Source organism: Rutidosis leptorrhynchoides, chromosome 8 (genome assembly GCF_046630445.1).
Source record: "Rutidosis leptorrhynchoides isolate AG116_Rl617_1_P2 chromosome 8, CSIRO_AGI_Rlap_v1, whole genome shotgun sequence".
Lineage (NCBI taxonomy): Eukaryota > Viridiplantae > Streptophyta > Magnoliopsida > Asterales > Asteraceae > Rutidosis > Rutidosis leptorrhynchoides.
In genome coordinates this window covers 133660990-133676695 of record NC_092340.1, presented here as the reverse complement: position 1 = coordinate 133676695, position 15706 = coordinate 133660990, and the positions used below count along the sequence as shown (strand labels likewise).

Here is a 15706-nt window from a genome sequence, read left to right as displayed (position 1 = left end):
TCATTTAATACGTCCGGATAACAACCCTAATATAAAGTACGAATCAACAATGAAATCCTAGAGGCATTATAGTCATAGTGGAAAAATGAGGGTTGTTATATACCCTTAATCCATACAGTTTATACATAACTGCAAAACATAAAATTTTCTCCATGTTTAAACCAGCACGTACCAAACTACCAACCCATTTATAATTGCTGTCTAAGAAACCACATACCCTTAACACCCATCATTTACTTTCCCAAATTTCATACACGTCTAAACAACAAAACCCACAAAACAGAACTCATAAAATCAGTTTTTATACAGTACACATGACTCTTTTAGCACTAAAACTAAGAGAACGTGACTTGAGCGCTAGCCTAAGCAAAAAGGGATCCATTTGTTGAGTCGGATCGACCCACATTTTGAAAACACAAATACAAAGCTTCAGATGAATTAGAAGCCTTCACGCAGCCAGAAATGACAATAATTCATGTGACTTCATCTCTTTGAGGTAATTTATCAAACAGTTGGCAGGTGTCACCCAGCCTATCTGATTTAACAAGCTCTTTTAGTTTATAGTTGACTTCAAACGCGTCGAATAGAGTAACAATGTGAGTTAGCTTACCAGATGAAGGTTTGATTATTGTTTTAGCATAGGCAATGCATGATGTTGAATACGATCTCCTCATACTTCTTTTAGGTGATATAATCATTACTCCATATTTGTTAAGTTATTCGAAAATGACGCCACAGATGATGATGATGTTTCAAATGTTCAATTTGTTGTTTCAAATGATGATGATGAAATTGTAGACGCACTAAGAAGAACATGGTTGCATTGAAGATATGGTCTCGAGTTAGAGGATGTGGATCCTTTGATTAGTCATGTGAAGGTTGATGTGGATTCTTTGATCGGTACATCTAAAGCGAATGGCATCGGTGTGGGTTCAAAGGTTTCTTTCTTTTGGGTCGCTAAAGGTTTACTCTTTCTCTCCCCGTACTGAGAAATGGGTTCGTTTTTAACAAATCGAATGAAATCTTCTTAAACAAGGTTCGAGAGGAATGAATGCTTTTTGCCGCGGATAAGCTTGGTATCTCATTATTTGTGTGCTTGCTTGATTTTGTTCGTTTTAGGTGTTTAGTTGGTTGGTCTAGTGCTTGACTTTAGTGTGTTTAGTGTAGGTTTGTTTGGTTTGTTGTATCATTTTGAAAGTCGTACACTTTGTGTTAGCTTCCAAGGTTTCATTTGACTCGGAGCGTAGAGCCAATAGGTTACCACCAGTACACCAACATCTTGACGTTGTTAATCGGCTAATTTACTCTAGTGTAATTGTTACAGTTCGTTGTGTCATCATCATTGTCGTTACTCCGATAGCTGGTGTTTTAAATATATTGTTATCAACCACCTATGTAAATATATTGTTATCAACAAAGGGCAAGCGGACAAAGAGCTATATAATTAATAACAATTCTTACTTCCAAAAAAGGAAAAAAAAAAAAAAAGGATTACAATCATTAATTTATATTAATCGCTACATGTACGTAGTCTTGTTACAACATATATAATGGCATAATCCTATAAAGTTACCATGACCAGTTAATCTTACCGGGTCAAATACGACATTTTGATTTCAACGACACAAATATATAAAGTTTTAGCCACCCTCCTGGACGTACACTATGCATCTCTAAGAACGAGCAGTACAAACATAAATAAATATAAAAAAACCAAAACAACAAGTATATCATGAAAACTCCCATAGTGTTTATCTAATGGATTTTCATAACCACGTCTTTATATATTGTGATCGTTATCGTTAAAGTTAGTTTCCAATAGGTTTCACGCCTCGTTTCCAAGCCGACCATTGAGCCCGTCTGGCAGCACGAGCCATCTTCCACCTTTGCACATTTCTCATCCTAGCAAACACTTTTCTAACTTGGTATAGCCGGTGTCCTTGTTGGCTAATAATGCTAGATGTCGAGGACCCGTCGCTAAGAACTATGTCGTATCCATCACCAAAGGACTCCATACCTTCTGCTAGAAGCTGCCAGAACAAACCACCGGCAGCCGCACCACCATGTTTGGCCGAAAGGTATATGTTATTATAGACCAAGTTAAATAGTTGGTCTCTTTGGTACGTGCTAAAATTAGGATCTTTAACCGATTTTCCAAATTCTGTCAAGAGTAACGGTTTCCTGAGGACCAACTGCGCATCCCGAATGTGAGTCCTTAGCCAGTTGTTTAGAAAATTGAGTTGAGATTGATCGTCATTGCTCGTTAACCTAGTCCATTAGTAACAGACCAAATAAGTTATTAACGAAAGGTATTTAGCATAGCAGTATCAGGGTAACTCATTAATTTTTTATTTTTTTAGACAAGCATTCCGGTAGTCACTGACGGGGCCCGAATGCGATGTCCTAGACCACCCACCCATTTATATCCACAACACCTGCCTGAAGAAACCATTAACCCGAACAAAGAACACGGGATTCTTTTTCAGGGGAAGTAAAACTACTGGTGATACTCGAACCCGCGACACGGGGTTCTTTTTTGAATACCCCACACCACTCAGCCAAAGGCTAGGTAGTAGGGTAACTTATCAATTAATATGTTATGGTTTCAAATCTCATTTAGAGAAAATATTAACTAAATTGGTGTGTACTAACAAGAAAATGTAAGGGTAAAATGGGAAATTACCATTGGTCGGGGTACGAGTGGAGCGTGGCAAAATCGATATCAGGTATTAGGTTGTTTGAAATGAAGTCGGTTCCAATGTCGAAACCAGGATTTTGGGAATTGGTTTTACCGTAGAAGCCCTCAAGACCTGCTTCTAGCAAGTGATTGCGGTCTATGGACTTCACATGTGCAGCCATTTCTGTAATCCATGCCTAATCATGATCATGATATAACAGAAAAAGTTAATCTTCAGCGTTACATTAACTTTAACCATGTTGAATAATACAGATGGTTAATTAATTTGGGACAAGTAAACTAGGGACTTACAATTTTCCTAAACTGATCTTGATGATTTGTGATATTTAATTTCATGATAAGCGAGTAATTAACCCGGTTACTAGAGCATAAACATGTAACATATAAATCTCAATCAATATCCAGCCATAAAAAATGTTAAAACAATAATGTTTTGTATCTGTTTTATCTTTTTAGTTGTTTTTATTGGGACTGTAATTGGTAAATAATTTACATTGTCAAGAAGTACTTTGATTTTAGCCTTTTTCATGCATAATATATAATATAATAAAATAATACGGAGTAATATGTTTATACAGTAATATTTTTTAAAATGTTTTGTCATATAAAAAGGGTGATGATATGTACACAACCTAAAATTGTTATGTACACAACCATGATGTTATACAGTACAACACTGTAAAGCATGAAGGTTGTGTACATAACAATTATGAATTGTGTACATATCACTTCCCATATAAAAAATGTAATCTTGAAACAAACATTGAGTTTCAACACATGTGAGCTCTGTGAACCACTGTCGGTGTGGTGTGTGTAATGGTGCCACCAAATGAGGTGGGTCAGTAATTGTGGCTCAGGGAAATTACTCCACAGAACCACTATGGGTTATGGCCACAAACTGATAATAGATCTTGACTTGATAATGATTGGTCAAACTTTAGTTCCGTTGACTTTTTCAAGAAAATCAAAAGAATTTACCAATGATCTAAATCAGCTAGAAAAAATAAAATAAATAAACCTTGAACTCAGCTATGTAATTAACAAGGCTGCTTGAGAACATATTCAACCTCACATCATAAATTTGACTTTTTTTTAGTTAAAAAAGTAAACTTTCATTTTCTTGCAACTAAAATTGACTAATGTTATTGTTAGTTGAAATGTTGAGAATCTCAACTATTGGTTGCAGTCATTTTAGTTTGATTCAACATGAAACCCTGGTCTTAGTTTATCAATTTTCATCTCAATTGACTTATTTTGTCACAAAAAAGTCAAAAGAAAAAACAATATTATATCATATATCATCAATAACATATTAACAGAAAAATAAAACCTGAATTGTTCTTCCTGATGTATCAGAAGTGCATCTGGGCTCATTCATGAGCTCCCAAGCCATGATTGATGGGTCATTCTTGTACATAACTCCAGTGAATGTATTATTCCTAGTGAGCACAGTCTACATAATCACAAAGTTTTGATAAAATTTAGTAATAGTAGTGCTAAAAATATTAGGTAGACTAATAAAGTGAGTACCTTCACATGATTCTTGTAGTACCGCTTAACAACAGGATTTCTGAAAAAATCATCATCAGAATTTGAGTACTGGCCTTGACTTCTAGCCCAATTCACATACTGCTTTTTACCACCAAGGTTTTCATAGTTGTTCACAAAACTCAAAATTAACTTTATTCCAAAACTTCTTGCTTCAGCCACCACAAAATCCAACCCCTTTTCAACCCCATAACAAGAAAATCAAGAAAAAGTCATTACACTCATACCCACCAAAAAAAGATCAATTTTTTCAAGAAACTAAACCCGATAACAAGATAATCAAGAAAGTGTCAGTAGACTCATACCCACCAAAAAAGATAAAAATTTTCAACAAACTAAAATATAAAGAGCAAAACTTTTTGTAAAACAAATGTGATGTACCTTGAACATTTGTTCATTATATGAACCAGGAGAGTATTGTAAAGGAGTGACACCACCATCACTAAATGCCCAAGTTCTTGCAACAGAGAGACCATGAGAAGCTGCTTCTTGAAAAGCAGATGTAACTTTTAGTCTTTGAGATGGATCTGATGCTAAAAGCATCAACCAATAAGCATTAAAGCCATTAGCATAATATGGGCTACCATTTAACATAAAATGCACCCCTCTTGTTGATATGAATCCACCATTTCTTGATCCTGCTGCCTCAGATTTAAGAAAACTGTTTTGGTTTTGTATCAAGAAAATTACAAGAAATATTAATAATGAGTAACTTCTTTTCATTTTTTTCTTCTAGAGTTGTGTCAAAGATTTAGGTAAGTTTATAACTTTATATGGACATATAAAGCAGTTTCAAAAAGGGTGGTGAGCCAATAAATGTAAGTTTTGTGTTTGGGCTGGAAAGTTGGAAACAAAGGATCATGATAAATGATAGTGTGCTCTTTTTTATCTGTTACACCTACTATAAAATAATATTAGATAATGATGATATTTTTACCAGTTGTGCATTAGGTATTTATGCGTGTGATGAGATTATCAATTTTCATAATAAAAATTTTAGTTTTCATAAATATTTATTTGAATTATTGTGTGAATATCATATACCTTGTCTAAAATAAAGTGTATAAGCATAAATGAGTTATTTTGTATCAAATCCAAAATGCTAAAAAAATATATACCAACTTATAGCAACAAGAACATGCCACTATCCTTAGTACCACAATACGAAACAACAATTTTTTGGAAAATACAGCTTGATTTGATAATCATGGATTTAATCATGTAATAACTTTCTAATTAGGATAAGATAAGAATGAGATTTGAGTCAAGACAAAAACATTCAAATCCAATGTGTATATATATATATATATAGGGGCAGGATCAATGGGAATTAACCAAGCGGGGGGAAGCAAAAAAAAAAAAATTTTCGTTTTTTTTGGAATTTTTTTTTCCGGCATCAAGATCACACGAAAATATGAACATTTAGAAGAGACACTTCGTGATGAATGTTATTATTTATGCGGGAAAACGATCGACAAAAATAACATTCAAGATAATATTGTTCGTGAAGAATATGAACTTTTTTTTTTCATGTTTTGTGAAGTAAAATTTAGCCCGGTTTAAAGTTTAGGGTTTAGGGTTTAGGGTTTGGTGTTTTGGGTCCATAAACCCAAAACACCAAACCCTAAACCCTAAACCCTAAACTCTAAACCGTTCGTGTTAAAAACTCAATCTAAATCCTAAATCTAAACCCTAAATTTCTAAACCCTAATATCTAAACCCTATAAACCCTAATATCTAAACTCTAATATATAAACCCCAATAGCTAAAACCTCAACATACGCTCGAAAAACACGATAATTGTTATATATTACTTCTTCGAACTTTTTCCCGCCAAAATAAAAAACATTTACCACAAAGTGTCTCTACTAAATGTTCATATTTTCATCCCATCTATAATGTTCGTGAACAAAGTTTTTTTAAAAAACGAAAATAAAAAAAGTTTTTGCTTCCCCCAGCTTCCCCCCGATTGGTTACTTCCCTCTTGATCCTACCACTATATATATATATATATATATATATATATATATATATATATATATATATATATATATATATATATATATATATATATATATATATATAGGAAGTGAAAGAGTACGATAAAAGGACACAACCTTTCAATAAAACAATGTAACCTTTCAAGGAAACTGTGCTACTCATCGTTCACACTTTTTGAAAAATGTCACCACTCTTCATTAAATGATGTAACCATTCATGGTTACATTTTCATCAAAAGATACAAATTCGAAGATATTATCGAATTAACCCGAACGAGCGTGCACTCAACACTCTCCAAATTCTTCATTTAGTATAATTTAATAACCCTTTGCTCTCAACTACATCATAATTAACAAAAATGATTGTTGATAACACTAAAATCACCAACAATTTTCTAGTGTAATCGTTGATTACTAAAGGAATTGAACAAACATAACAAATTAATGGGTAAATGGAAATTTTCGTAAGAATTGAATTTTCACATAGCATATTATTCACAAGAAATTGATAAGAATTAAACCCTTCAACCCATTTGAAAATGAGAAAATAATATACACATTAGTTTCTTACATATCTCTAATACAAACTGGACAATATTATAAGCCATGTGTCATAATCCTTTAGTGAACATACGAAAAACCTAAGTCCAAAGTTTTCTTGAAGCGTTAAGACTTCATGCTCACATATGTAGCTCTTTTAGTCTTGCACCCACGTATGCAGTTTTTCAAAATAACAATTGAGAAGTTTAACTTCAACCAAATTCAACTTGCAGGTCTAAACACATACATTGGGATCATAATATTCATGTGTTTCAATCTTCAGAAAGTATGTTTTCCACATTGAATTCAGCTTCTAGCATTATACTAGAAGGGAATTGAGTATCTTACTTTGGAATATTTAATGGACTTCAATCCCATACTAATGGCCCAACTTGTGCACAAGTCTCGGGCTAATGCTTTCGTGAAGTGATCCGCAAATTTTGTTGTGATCTAACAAAATCCACAAATATCACTCCATTCGTGACCAAATCACGAACTACGGTTTCTCTAAGGCATAAGTGTCTAGGCTTTTTCTTGTACATTTGACTATATGCCATATCTATTGGGTATCCCATAATTAAGATCTTAATGGACTTTAATATCATCTTTTTCTACTTCAATCAATTTTTCTTAGTAATTCTTTAATCAAAGGTCTTACTAAATTCTTATTCTACCATAAGAAACTCATAAGTATTCAAAATTAATTAGGAGTTAAAGCTACAAATAAGCTATCTACTTTCTCAAATGTCCCGATGTAGGCTATATACTCATTTTCGTCTCATTGTCGGTTATATACTTTCAAGCGCATTGAGCAGGGAGTGAAATTCTGCTACCACAACACGTCCATTCTTAGGAGCGTTGGTTGTGAGGGTATTAAGAAACAAAGGTTTGTCTGCGAAAGTTGATTCAATGGGTTATAGACAAGCACAATGGTCGAGAAGGATCGATTATCAGTTACTGGTTAAGATGAAAATGATCAGGATACAGAATCATAGGTTATTCATTCTCCCTGTTAAGCATCTTATGGATGATGATGAGAGATGGGCGCCAGACGTTTTTTCAGACATGACGAGTTTCGTCCAGTCACTAAGATAACAAGGGGAGATAGAAGGCAAGAGAGGGTTGAGATAGAGCATGATGAGGATAATGATGTAGCTGTATATAGAGAGCCACCACAAGAGACAATATCCCTAGTTTATGATACATACGATTACTATAGAGGTGTGATAGCAAGGTTCGACTATCGGTAGGCTAGTGGGCAAAACCAACACTTCATATATTCACATCTAGATGCTAACAGAGGATGTGGCGCCCTTCCACATCCTTACCAACCGATGAGAGCTTGTGAGCCACTCCGGGATGCCACTGAACGAAGAACCAGCGACGTTCATTATCGGCACCAGACTACCGAATCCGACCCATTTCCTACCACTTTTCCTCTGCATACATCAGATCTTGTAGTTACCAGCACTAGTACCTCTATCGTGGATAGTTTGACCAGGAGCATTTTGGGACATCCACCATCAGTCCACAGTTACGCATACACACATGAGCACTCACTGAGAGCGCATTAGCTCTTCTAAGATACCAGACACATTTGATCATATTCCTAATACATCTGGCTCGCAGCATGCTTTTGAGTTATCAGCTGTAACGACCCTCGTTTTCCCGTTAAATATTTAACTTTCGTTATTTGGCATTCATGCCGCGTCATCTCTATAAATCATTTTGTTTCGATAACTTAAATTATATTCTAATATTATTTATTAAATGAAATTGTATGTTTTTGTGTTATTATGTTCTTACGTGAAACGGTGGAATTTTAAGAATCGTCTCGGTTTCCAAAGCAATGCTCGTCTTTTCGTGATTTCTAAATCCCAAAATATTTTTCAAGACATTCTAATGACATATGATATAATAAAATATTCCTATATTTTATTTTCTTGATTCTTGTCCTTCTCGTGTAATTTAATCGTTTAACGGTATTTACTCGGTTTGCGAACCGGGAACGTCTTTACTTATAAATATTCTCAATATTTTTAAGGATATTCTTATATCATCGTCAATCCTAATTATTATCTGTAATAATTTATTTATCTTTGCGCTATCTTTAGTACACCGTTCCTGATTTTTAATCTTTATCGCATACCGTAAAAATCACCGACACTCGCAGGGTTGCATGTAAGCTTTTAGTGGCCAAAATATAAGAAATAAAACTTCTGGGAATCCCCTTTTTGGAGCCAAAGTCGTGGCTCTTAGTGGGGGGATGTATGTGCACTTTTTTTTAAACTTGAAATTTAATAAAGATTAGGTTTTATCCCACAAAATCATTCACTGCATTTTTATTTTCTCTCCTTCCCTCCCTTTTTTTTGCCGCCACTTTCACCACCATCATCTTATTTGATATCATCATCATCACAATTAATCATCGTCAAGCTTGATCACTAGCAATTAATAACATAATCGGATTCCTCTCGTCGCGATCTACGTTTCTCTTCTTTTACATTATTGATTTGGTAAGTTATAAAATCCCCACTTTTCTTAATTCTTATTATTTTGAGTTCTTTTAGATGTTATGTTGTATAGTTGAATTTTGATAGTGCTTGTGGATGATTATTGAATGATTGGAATTTGCAAAATAGATAAATATCATATTTTTCATATTAAATTATAAAATCAGCCATATAAATTTGTACCTAGGGATTTGTGCTATAAATTTGGATGTTGATTTGATACTCATTGTTTTCCTCTCATTGAGTACCACAATTTTCATATAATATTTGCGTTAATTGGATAAACAGAGCTCCCGTTATGAATTAAACAAGGTTTTGGAAAATTAAAAATTTATATATTAATTACAGCAGATTTGGCCTTGGTATTCGAGCTCTTTATGGAACTTTTTGACTTAATCAATGTGTCAGGATCATCCGTGCGATGAATTTTTATATAAGATTTATCAAAATCCGATGAACGGATTGAAAGTTATGATTATTTCAAGATTTGAATTTTTCATATAATTAAATCCGAATTTTATCTATTTATTATTAAATTTAAATAATTAAATTTATAAAATCTAGAAAATAGGAAATTTTGGATAAAAATTATATTTTCTATTAATTAAATTATTAATTAATTAATTAGATTTATCCTCCGTGATTATCTCCTAAAATAAATGGTATTCAAATTAATTTAAATTTAAGCAAAATGTTTTTCTAAAATAAGAAATTCTTATAATTATTAGTCAAAAATTTTAATTTAAATAATATTTTCAAATATTATTAAGAATATTTAATACGTATAAATAATATTTATTATTAATAAATACTTATAATATGATTTTATTATTAAATACTTATGACATAATTTAATTATTAAATACTTATGATTTAATAATTAAATTATAATATTTATGTTATAACTAATACTTCATTATTAATTAAAATACTTATAATATAACTAATATTTAATTATTTAATAAAATACTTATGTTATATCTATTATATCATTTAAACTTATGATAACTTATTAAACTTTCTAAAAATATAAACTTACTAAAAATAGAAGCTTTCTGAAAATAGAAACTTTCTAAAAATAGAAACTTACTAAAAATAGAAAGTACGGGTAATAATTTAACTTGATCAAACCTTTTGATACCAAATTCTAAATCCACTTCAAGCACTAGGACTATCATGCCATGACCCGGCTTAAGTTAGATTATATTTAGATCTACTTTATTAATTAGGTTGGAGTCAAGATCATCTTTGATATTTTTCATTCGTGTATGTGTTATTTCATCAGTGCACTTTAATGTGAGTTATAGTCCCACCTTTTCTACATGTTAGACACAAGTGATCAAAAGTTATAAATTATTCATTGTGATTTGTACAAAAATATTCCTTAGCTTGGTAACTTGTAACTACTGGTTTCTACACCGGTAGGCGCGAATCCTATTGATAGATCTATCAGGCTTGACCGCCCCATTCTTTGCTAGTAGCGCTAGTATTCAAGGGAATGTCTAGTACTTCTTAGAAGATACATATGTACAGTGTATGGTCTATATAAGGGTAGATAAAATGAGTTAAGTTGGGTTGCCAAGTGCTCACGGAAAATGAAATAATCATTTTATACATTTCTCAATATTAAATCATGTGGTCTAAATTAAATCTTTATGTTTCCAAACATAAATCTTATGGTTTAAATTAAATATTGTCTGCCATATTTAACCTATAACGCACCAACATTATTGTTGACGTTTTCTCGCATGTTTTATTCTCATGTACATAATTGATAGCTTGTTACTTCCACTGCTTAAAGAGTCTGCAAGGTGTCACAGATTTTACAAAACATTATTTTGCTTCGATTTTTATACATTAAATCTTGTCATGGTTTTAGTTGGCGTTTATGTCAACATATTTTATTTTTCGTTTTATCTTTAAAACTTACAAATTATTTAGATTTCCATCTTTGGTAATCTACTTTAATAAAAATGAATGCAAATGTTTATTTCAAATGTCTCATTTAGAGGTAACAATCAAGTTGTGGGACCTAGTAAACGTTGATTGTCAAGTGATATTTTAACAGGACGTTTCAGTTGGTATCAGAGCTTTAGTTATAGGGAATTAGGTTGCATTAAAAGAGGGAATAGATTAGTGGAATCCCTTAGCAGTTTGAAACTTTCTCAAAGATCTTTTATTGACATGGAAGCTATTTTGGACATATTTCTATCTCCTCTATTTATCTTATGAACAATATTTCTATGTCATGTTCCGCTACAATTTAAATTTCCGCACTACTTTAGACATTATGAGATTTTGCATTCGTATGTTGGATACCTAATACTTGTATTTAATTATGTTTATGAATAAAAACCGTACAAATAAAGAATGTGAATGACTGGAGAAATGAAGCTACAAACAGAAGCAAGATGAGACAATTGAAGACTTTTGAGGCTACCGCCAAAACCAGATTCAAGACAACCAAATGCAAATGGCGCGCCGCAAATACACACATCTTGGAAACATAGGGGAGCCACTACGTTCTTTCACCGTTTCTAGGCTAATATTTTTCAATACAACGAACTACACCAATTTTAAAACTAAGTGTGGGATTAACACCCCAACAACATAAATTTGAAAAAATTATATTCAAAACGACTTCAAAAACTAAGTGTGGGATAGTATGTATCATTAACCACCCGACGAATGTTGGTACTATTTTCCAGCTAGCTGCTAATATATACCAGTACAATACTAGAACTGCTCAGCGTGGTGGGATGTTTTGTCGATTGATGTTTACCCTCGGGAAAATCCTTGCAGATCCGGATCACGGACTAGTTCTACATGGGGTGGCCTTATCAATCTCTCCGGGACCAAACTGTCAATTGGTCCGTCTAGCGTGTTGTTACTAAGCAGTGAATTTCTAGAGTGAGAAAGTACTGTGTGAGAGAGAAAGTGTGTTCTCTTTAACAAGTTAGTGAATGATGTAATGTGGTGACCCAGAAACTTATTTATAGGCACAGATCCTATGTGATTTTCAGATACACGTGTCAAATGATGATTGATTAATTTATGCAAAGTATGCGTGATAGACTTTGAGCTTGTCGTTGACGTGGCATGTATGCTGCTCACGTGCTTATTTAAGGGCTTAAGCATAGAAGCTGCCTTCAAGGCTTACGCATGACGCTGGCCAGTCTGTTATGATCAGAGAACGCTGAACAGCTGTATAATAAAAATTGCTACTGCTGCTATTTTTGTGCGTTTCAAGTGCTTCTTCCGTATAAAAATGATGCTTTTATGCGTGTAGCTCATATGATACACCATTAAGTCTCCCAGTTTGATGTCTTTATTTTGTTAAAATAAAGTCATTAAACTATATAAAAGATAACGAATGCCTTATTCCTTGGGAACATGATACTGCTATAGTCGTCTGTTCACTAAGACGATGCAACCCCAAATGATGAATTTTTGCCATTGATTTCCCTCATTTCCCTATTTTATTTATAAATTTAAATTATTTTGAATTTCAAATTGATCATCACAACTGATCTTAACCATACCTGTGTCCGAATTAAAATTTCTTCAATTTTTATTTTGCCTATAAATACCCCTTCCATTCATTTACTTCTCTTTTTCCACTTCTTCAATATCTCTGCAAAGGATTACATTGTACAAGCATTTATAAGGTTTACTAATTTCATACAAGTAAGGTTAGTGTTCTTTTTACTTTTCCACACCTTTTGTTTTTTAAAATTTCTACCATGGCCGAATCTTCGAGTACATCAGCGAAGAAGGATGGTCGAGACGTCAGCACGATCCATAGTAAGATGATATAATTAGACGTAGAAGCACTCTGTCTTGCATTTAAAAACCTTAGCCAATTTCATCGTATCGCTCCTCCACCATCTGATAGGGAAAATGAGCCCCCTACAAGCAAAATGACATTGTACAAATTACAAATAACTGTAGGTAATTTTTCGTTTTCCCCTTTCTCCCTTCCTTTTAAATGTTCTTGCACATTATGAAGTATGCCTGAGCCAAACTCACCCTTTTAGTCTCCAAAAATTTATTATATTTGAAATGTATTTTAATTGTCAAAATAAGGTTCCGATTGTTAAATTTTTCCATGCTCTTTTTCGCATCCGTAGTGTTAGTAAATGCTGGTATACATTTGATTATAAAAAAGACAAAGGTTTTGTTGGTGAGAAAGATTCATCTTTGAAAAACTGGAAGGATCGTTTCTTTTTTGTTGATGATAATATTATTAGAAACAAATGGTCTTCCGCCAGTACTTGGTCGAAAGTTAAGATAGGTATTAGCAAAGCCATCACTTTGAATAAAAGAGGGAATAGATTATGGAATCCCTTAGCAGTTTGAAACTTTCCCAAAGATCTTTTATTGACATGGAAGCTATTTTGGTGCTCTGTGGTGTGAGTAGCGACTGGCCAGCTACTACAGTGCATTTACTTTGTTTAAAAGGCCATGGTAGGCTTTTTTGTTAATCTACTGTGTATTTATGCCTCCACTATAACTGATATTCTTGCTTATACATGTTTGTTGTTGTTTGTTTATGCAATCCTTACATAGAAGAAGAAATGAAGGTTATCAAAACTTTCACCACTCGTAGTTTTGATGATATTGTGGTTACTGAACGTGCCAAAACTGCTGAGGAAATTAAAGCAGAAAGAATAACCTTAGCCCAACTTGAGGAGTCACGGAAAACTCCAGAACTGGCCACGAATGAAGGTGTAAAATTAAAGAAAATGGATTTAAAACGAAGAATCTGAAGCGAAAACGATGAAATCAAGTTACGATTTGGAAACAGGTAAAACCAACAATTTGACCTCGGAAACACGGGCTGCCATCATAGCTACACGGGCTGCTATTTGGCTGTGCACGGGCTGCCATGATCCTGCACGGGCTACCAGTTTGATCAAATACACGGGCACCAGATCAACACCGGTGGTTCCCACGGGCCACCATGGATTTACATGGGCACCCTCCACGGCCTGCCCAGATTTGCATGCGCACTTCCCACGGACTTCCAGGCTCAGAAAACTAGTATAAATAAGCTCATTTGTCAGCCATTTCAACACACACTTCAACACACAAATTACTCTCACTTCTTTCTATAGTTTCTCTCTCTAGGATTGTGGTAATAATTATCGATTAGCGATAATATCCTATAGTAGGCATTAAACGGACTCTGTAAATGATTGGAGGTGCGTCTGAAGTTGTGACTTTTGTACTTTCATAGCTCGATTAATCAACAGTATTCTTATCTTTTTATACTATCTTTTATAATGTCTTTCATTATTCTATTGATAGATGATATTGTTGCCATGAGTAGCGAGTAGTTATCTTTTAGTGTATGTTATGTCGTAGTTAATTACGATGTTGAAATACTGAATGTGTAATGTGAAGCTGTTACGATGCTCTCAGATTATGACTAAACTCAATCGCTTTTCTAACTAATAGAACATAGTTATAGGCTGTGTTATTGGGAAGTCGTGATCCCCGATTCAAAGTACACTATATGTTTTCACCCCTTGGTAAGAAAACTCTGTCGGATACATAGTGCGCTTGATGGAGGCACACCAGTTGTAGTACGTCAGCCGACACTATGGATTCCGGTTGGTGGTCTTTTGTAAATGGAAACTCTGATTGACTCTTGGAGTACACGGTTGACCTCAGGCTATGCCACTATAGTCAGTAGCATTTAAACATTTCATGTATATGAGGAGGCACACCGGTTGTAGTACTCTATGCCTCTACCATGTATGGCCATGGAAACGGATTCAATGTGGCTAATGTACATTTAAACCATAACATGGTCTCAGGCATTGCAATTCGCTTGAGGGATTTTTTAGTTAATTCAGAACTGTTTGTTTAAATTATTGGACCGTTAGGATAACCAAACATGTTCATAGAGTTTACACTTGTAAATCTGGACATGGTGTTCATCATGGTTGACTTTCTTTTAAATAAGAACCTAACTGAAATTTTACCAATCATTAACGAAAGCATCAGAGCACATCACGTCTCACGGTTACGATATGCCTTTTATTCTAGCTATGCTTAATAAAGTTTAGACCTTAAGGATCGTTGATATGCCACCTTACCGGGTCGCTCCTATTGATGAGCCGTCTAGTGTATTCACGTAGTCGTGTTGCTCTGGCGTCAGGGGTATGTGGTGTTGCTGTCTATTCAGAATCTTCAAGCCTATCGATATTACCCAGTGACATGTCTTTGACGGGGCCGTTTAGGATAGTATAGCATGTAACTGGTCATAACGTACCCATGAGCTGACATTAAACATATCCAGCATCATAGTAACAAAAGCAATAACATGCACTAGATTTAGTCTTATATGAAATAAAAATTTTATCATTACTGCTTTATTTACTTATATATCTATATATTTA

General features: G+C 33.8%; 1 protein-coding gene across 1 annotated transcript; it reads right to left on the bottom strand.

Moving 5' to 3' along the window:
- Positions 1–1474: 1474 nt before the first annotated feature.
- LOC139861094 (mannan endo-1,4-beta-mannosidase 7) lies at positions 1475–5110 on the bottom strand. The gene is made up of 5 exons (XM_071849395.1): positions 4628–5110; positions 4229–4423; positions 4029–4151; positions 2684–2874; positions 1475–2268 (listed from the first exon to the last, which is right to left on the bottom strand). The coding sequence occupies exons 1-5, from the start codon at positions 4967–4969 to the stop codon at positions 1809–1811; spliced, it is 1311 nt and encodes a 436-aa protein (XP_071705496.1). The 5' UTR covers positions 4970–5110; the 3' UTR covers positions 1475–1808.
- Positions 5111–15706: the final 10596 nt, after the last annotated feature.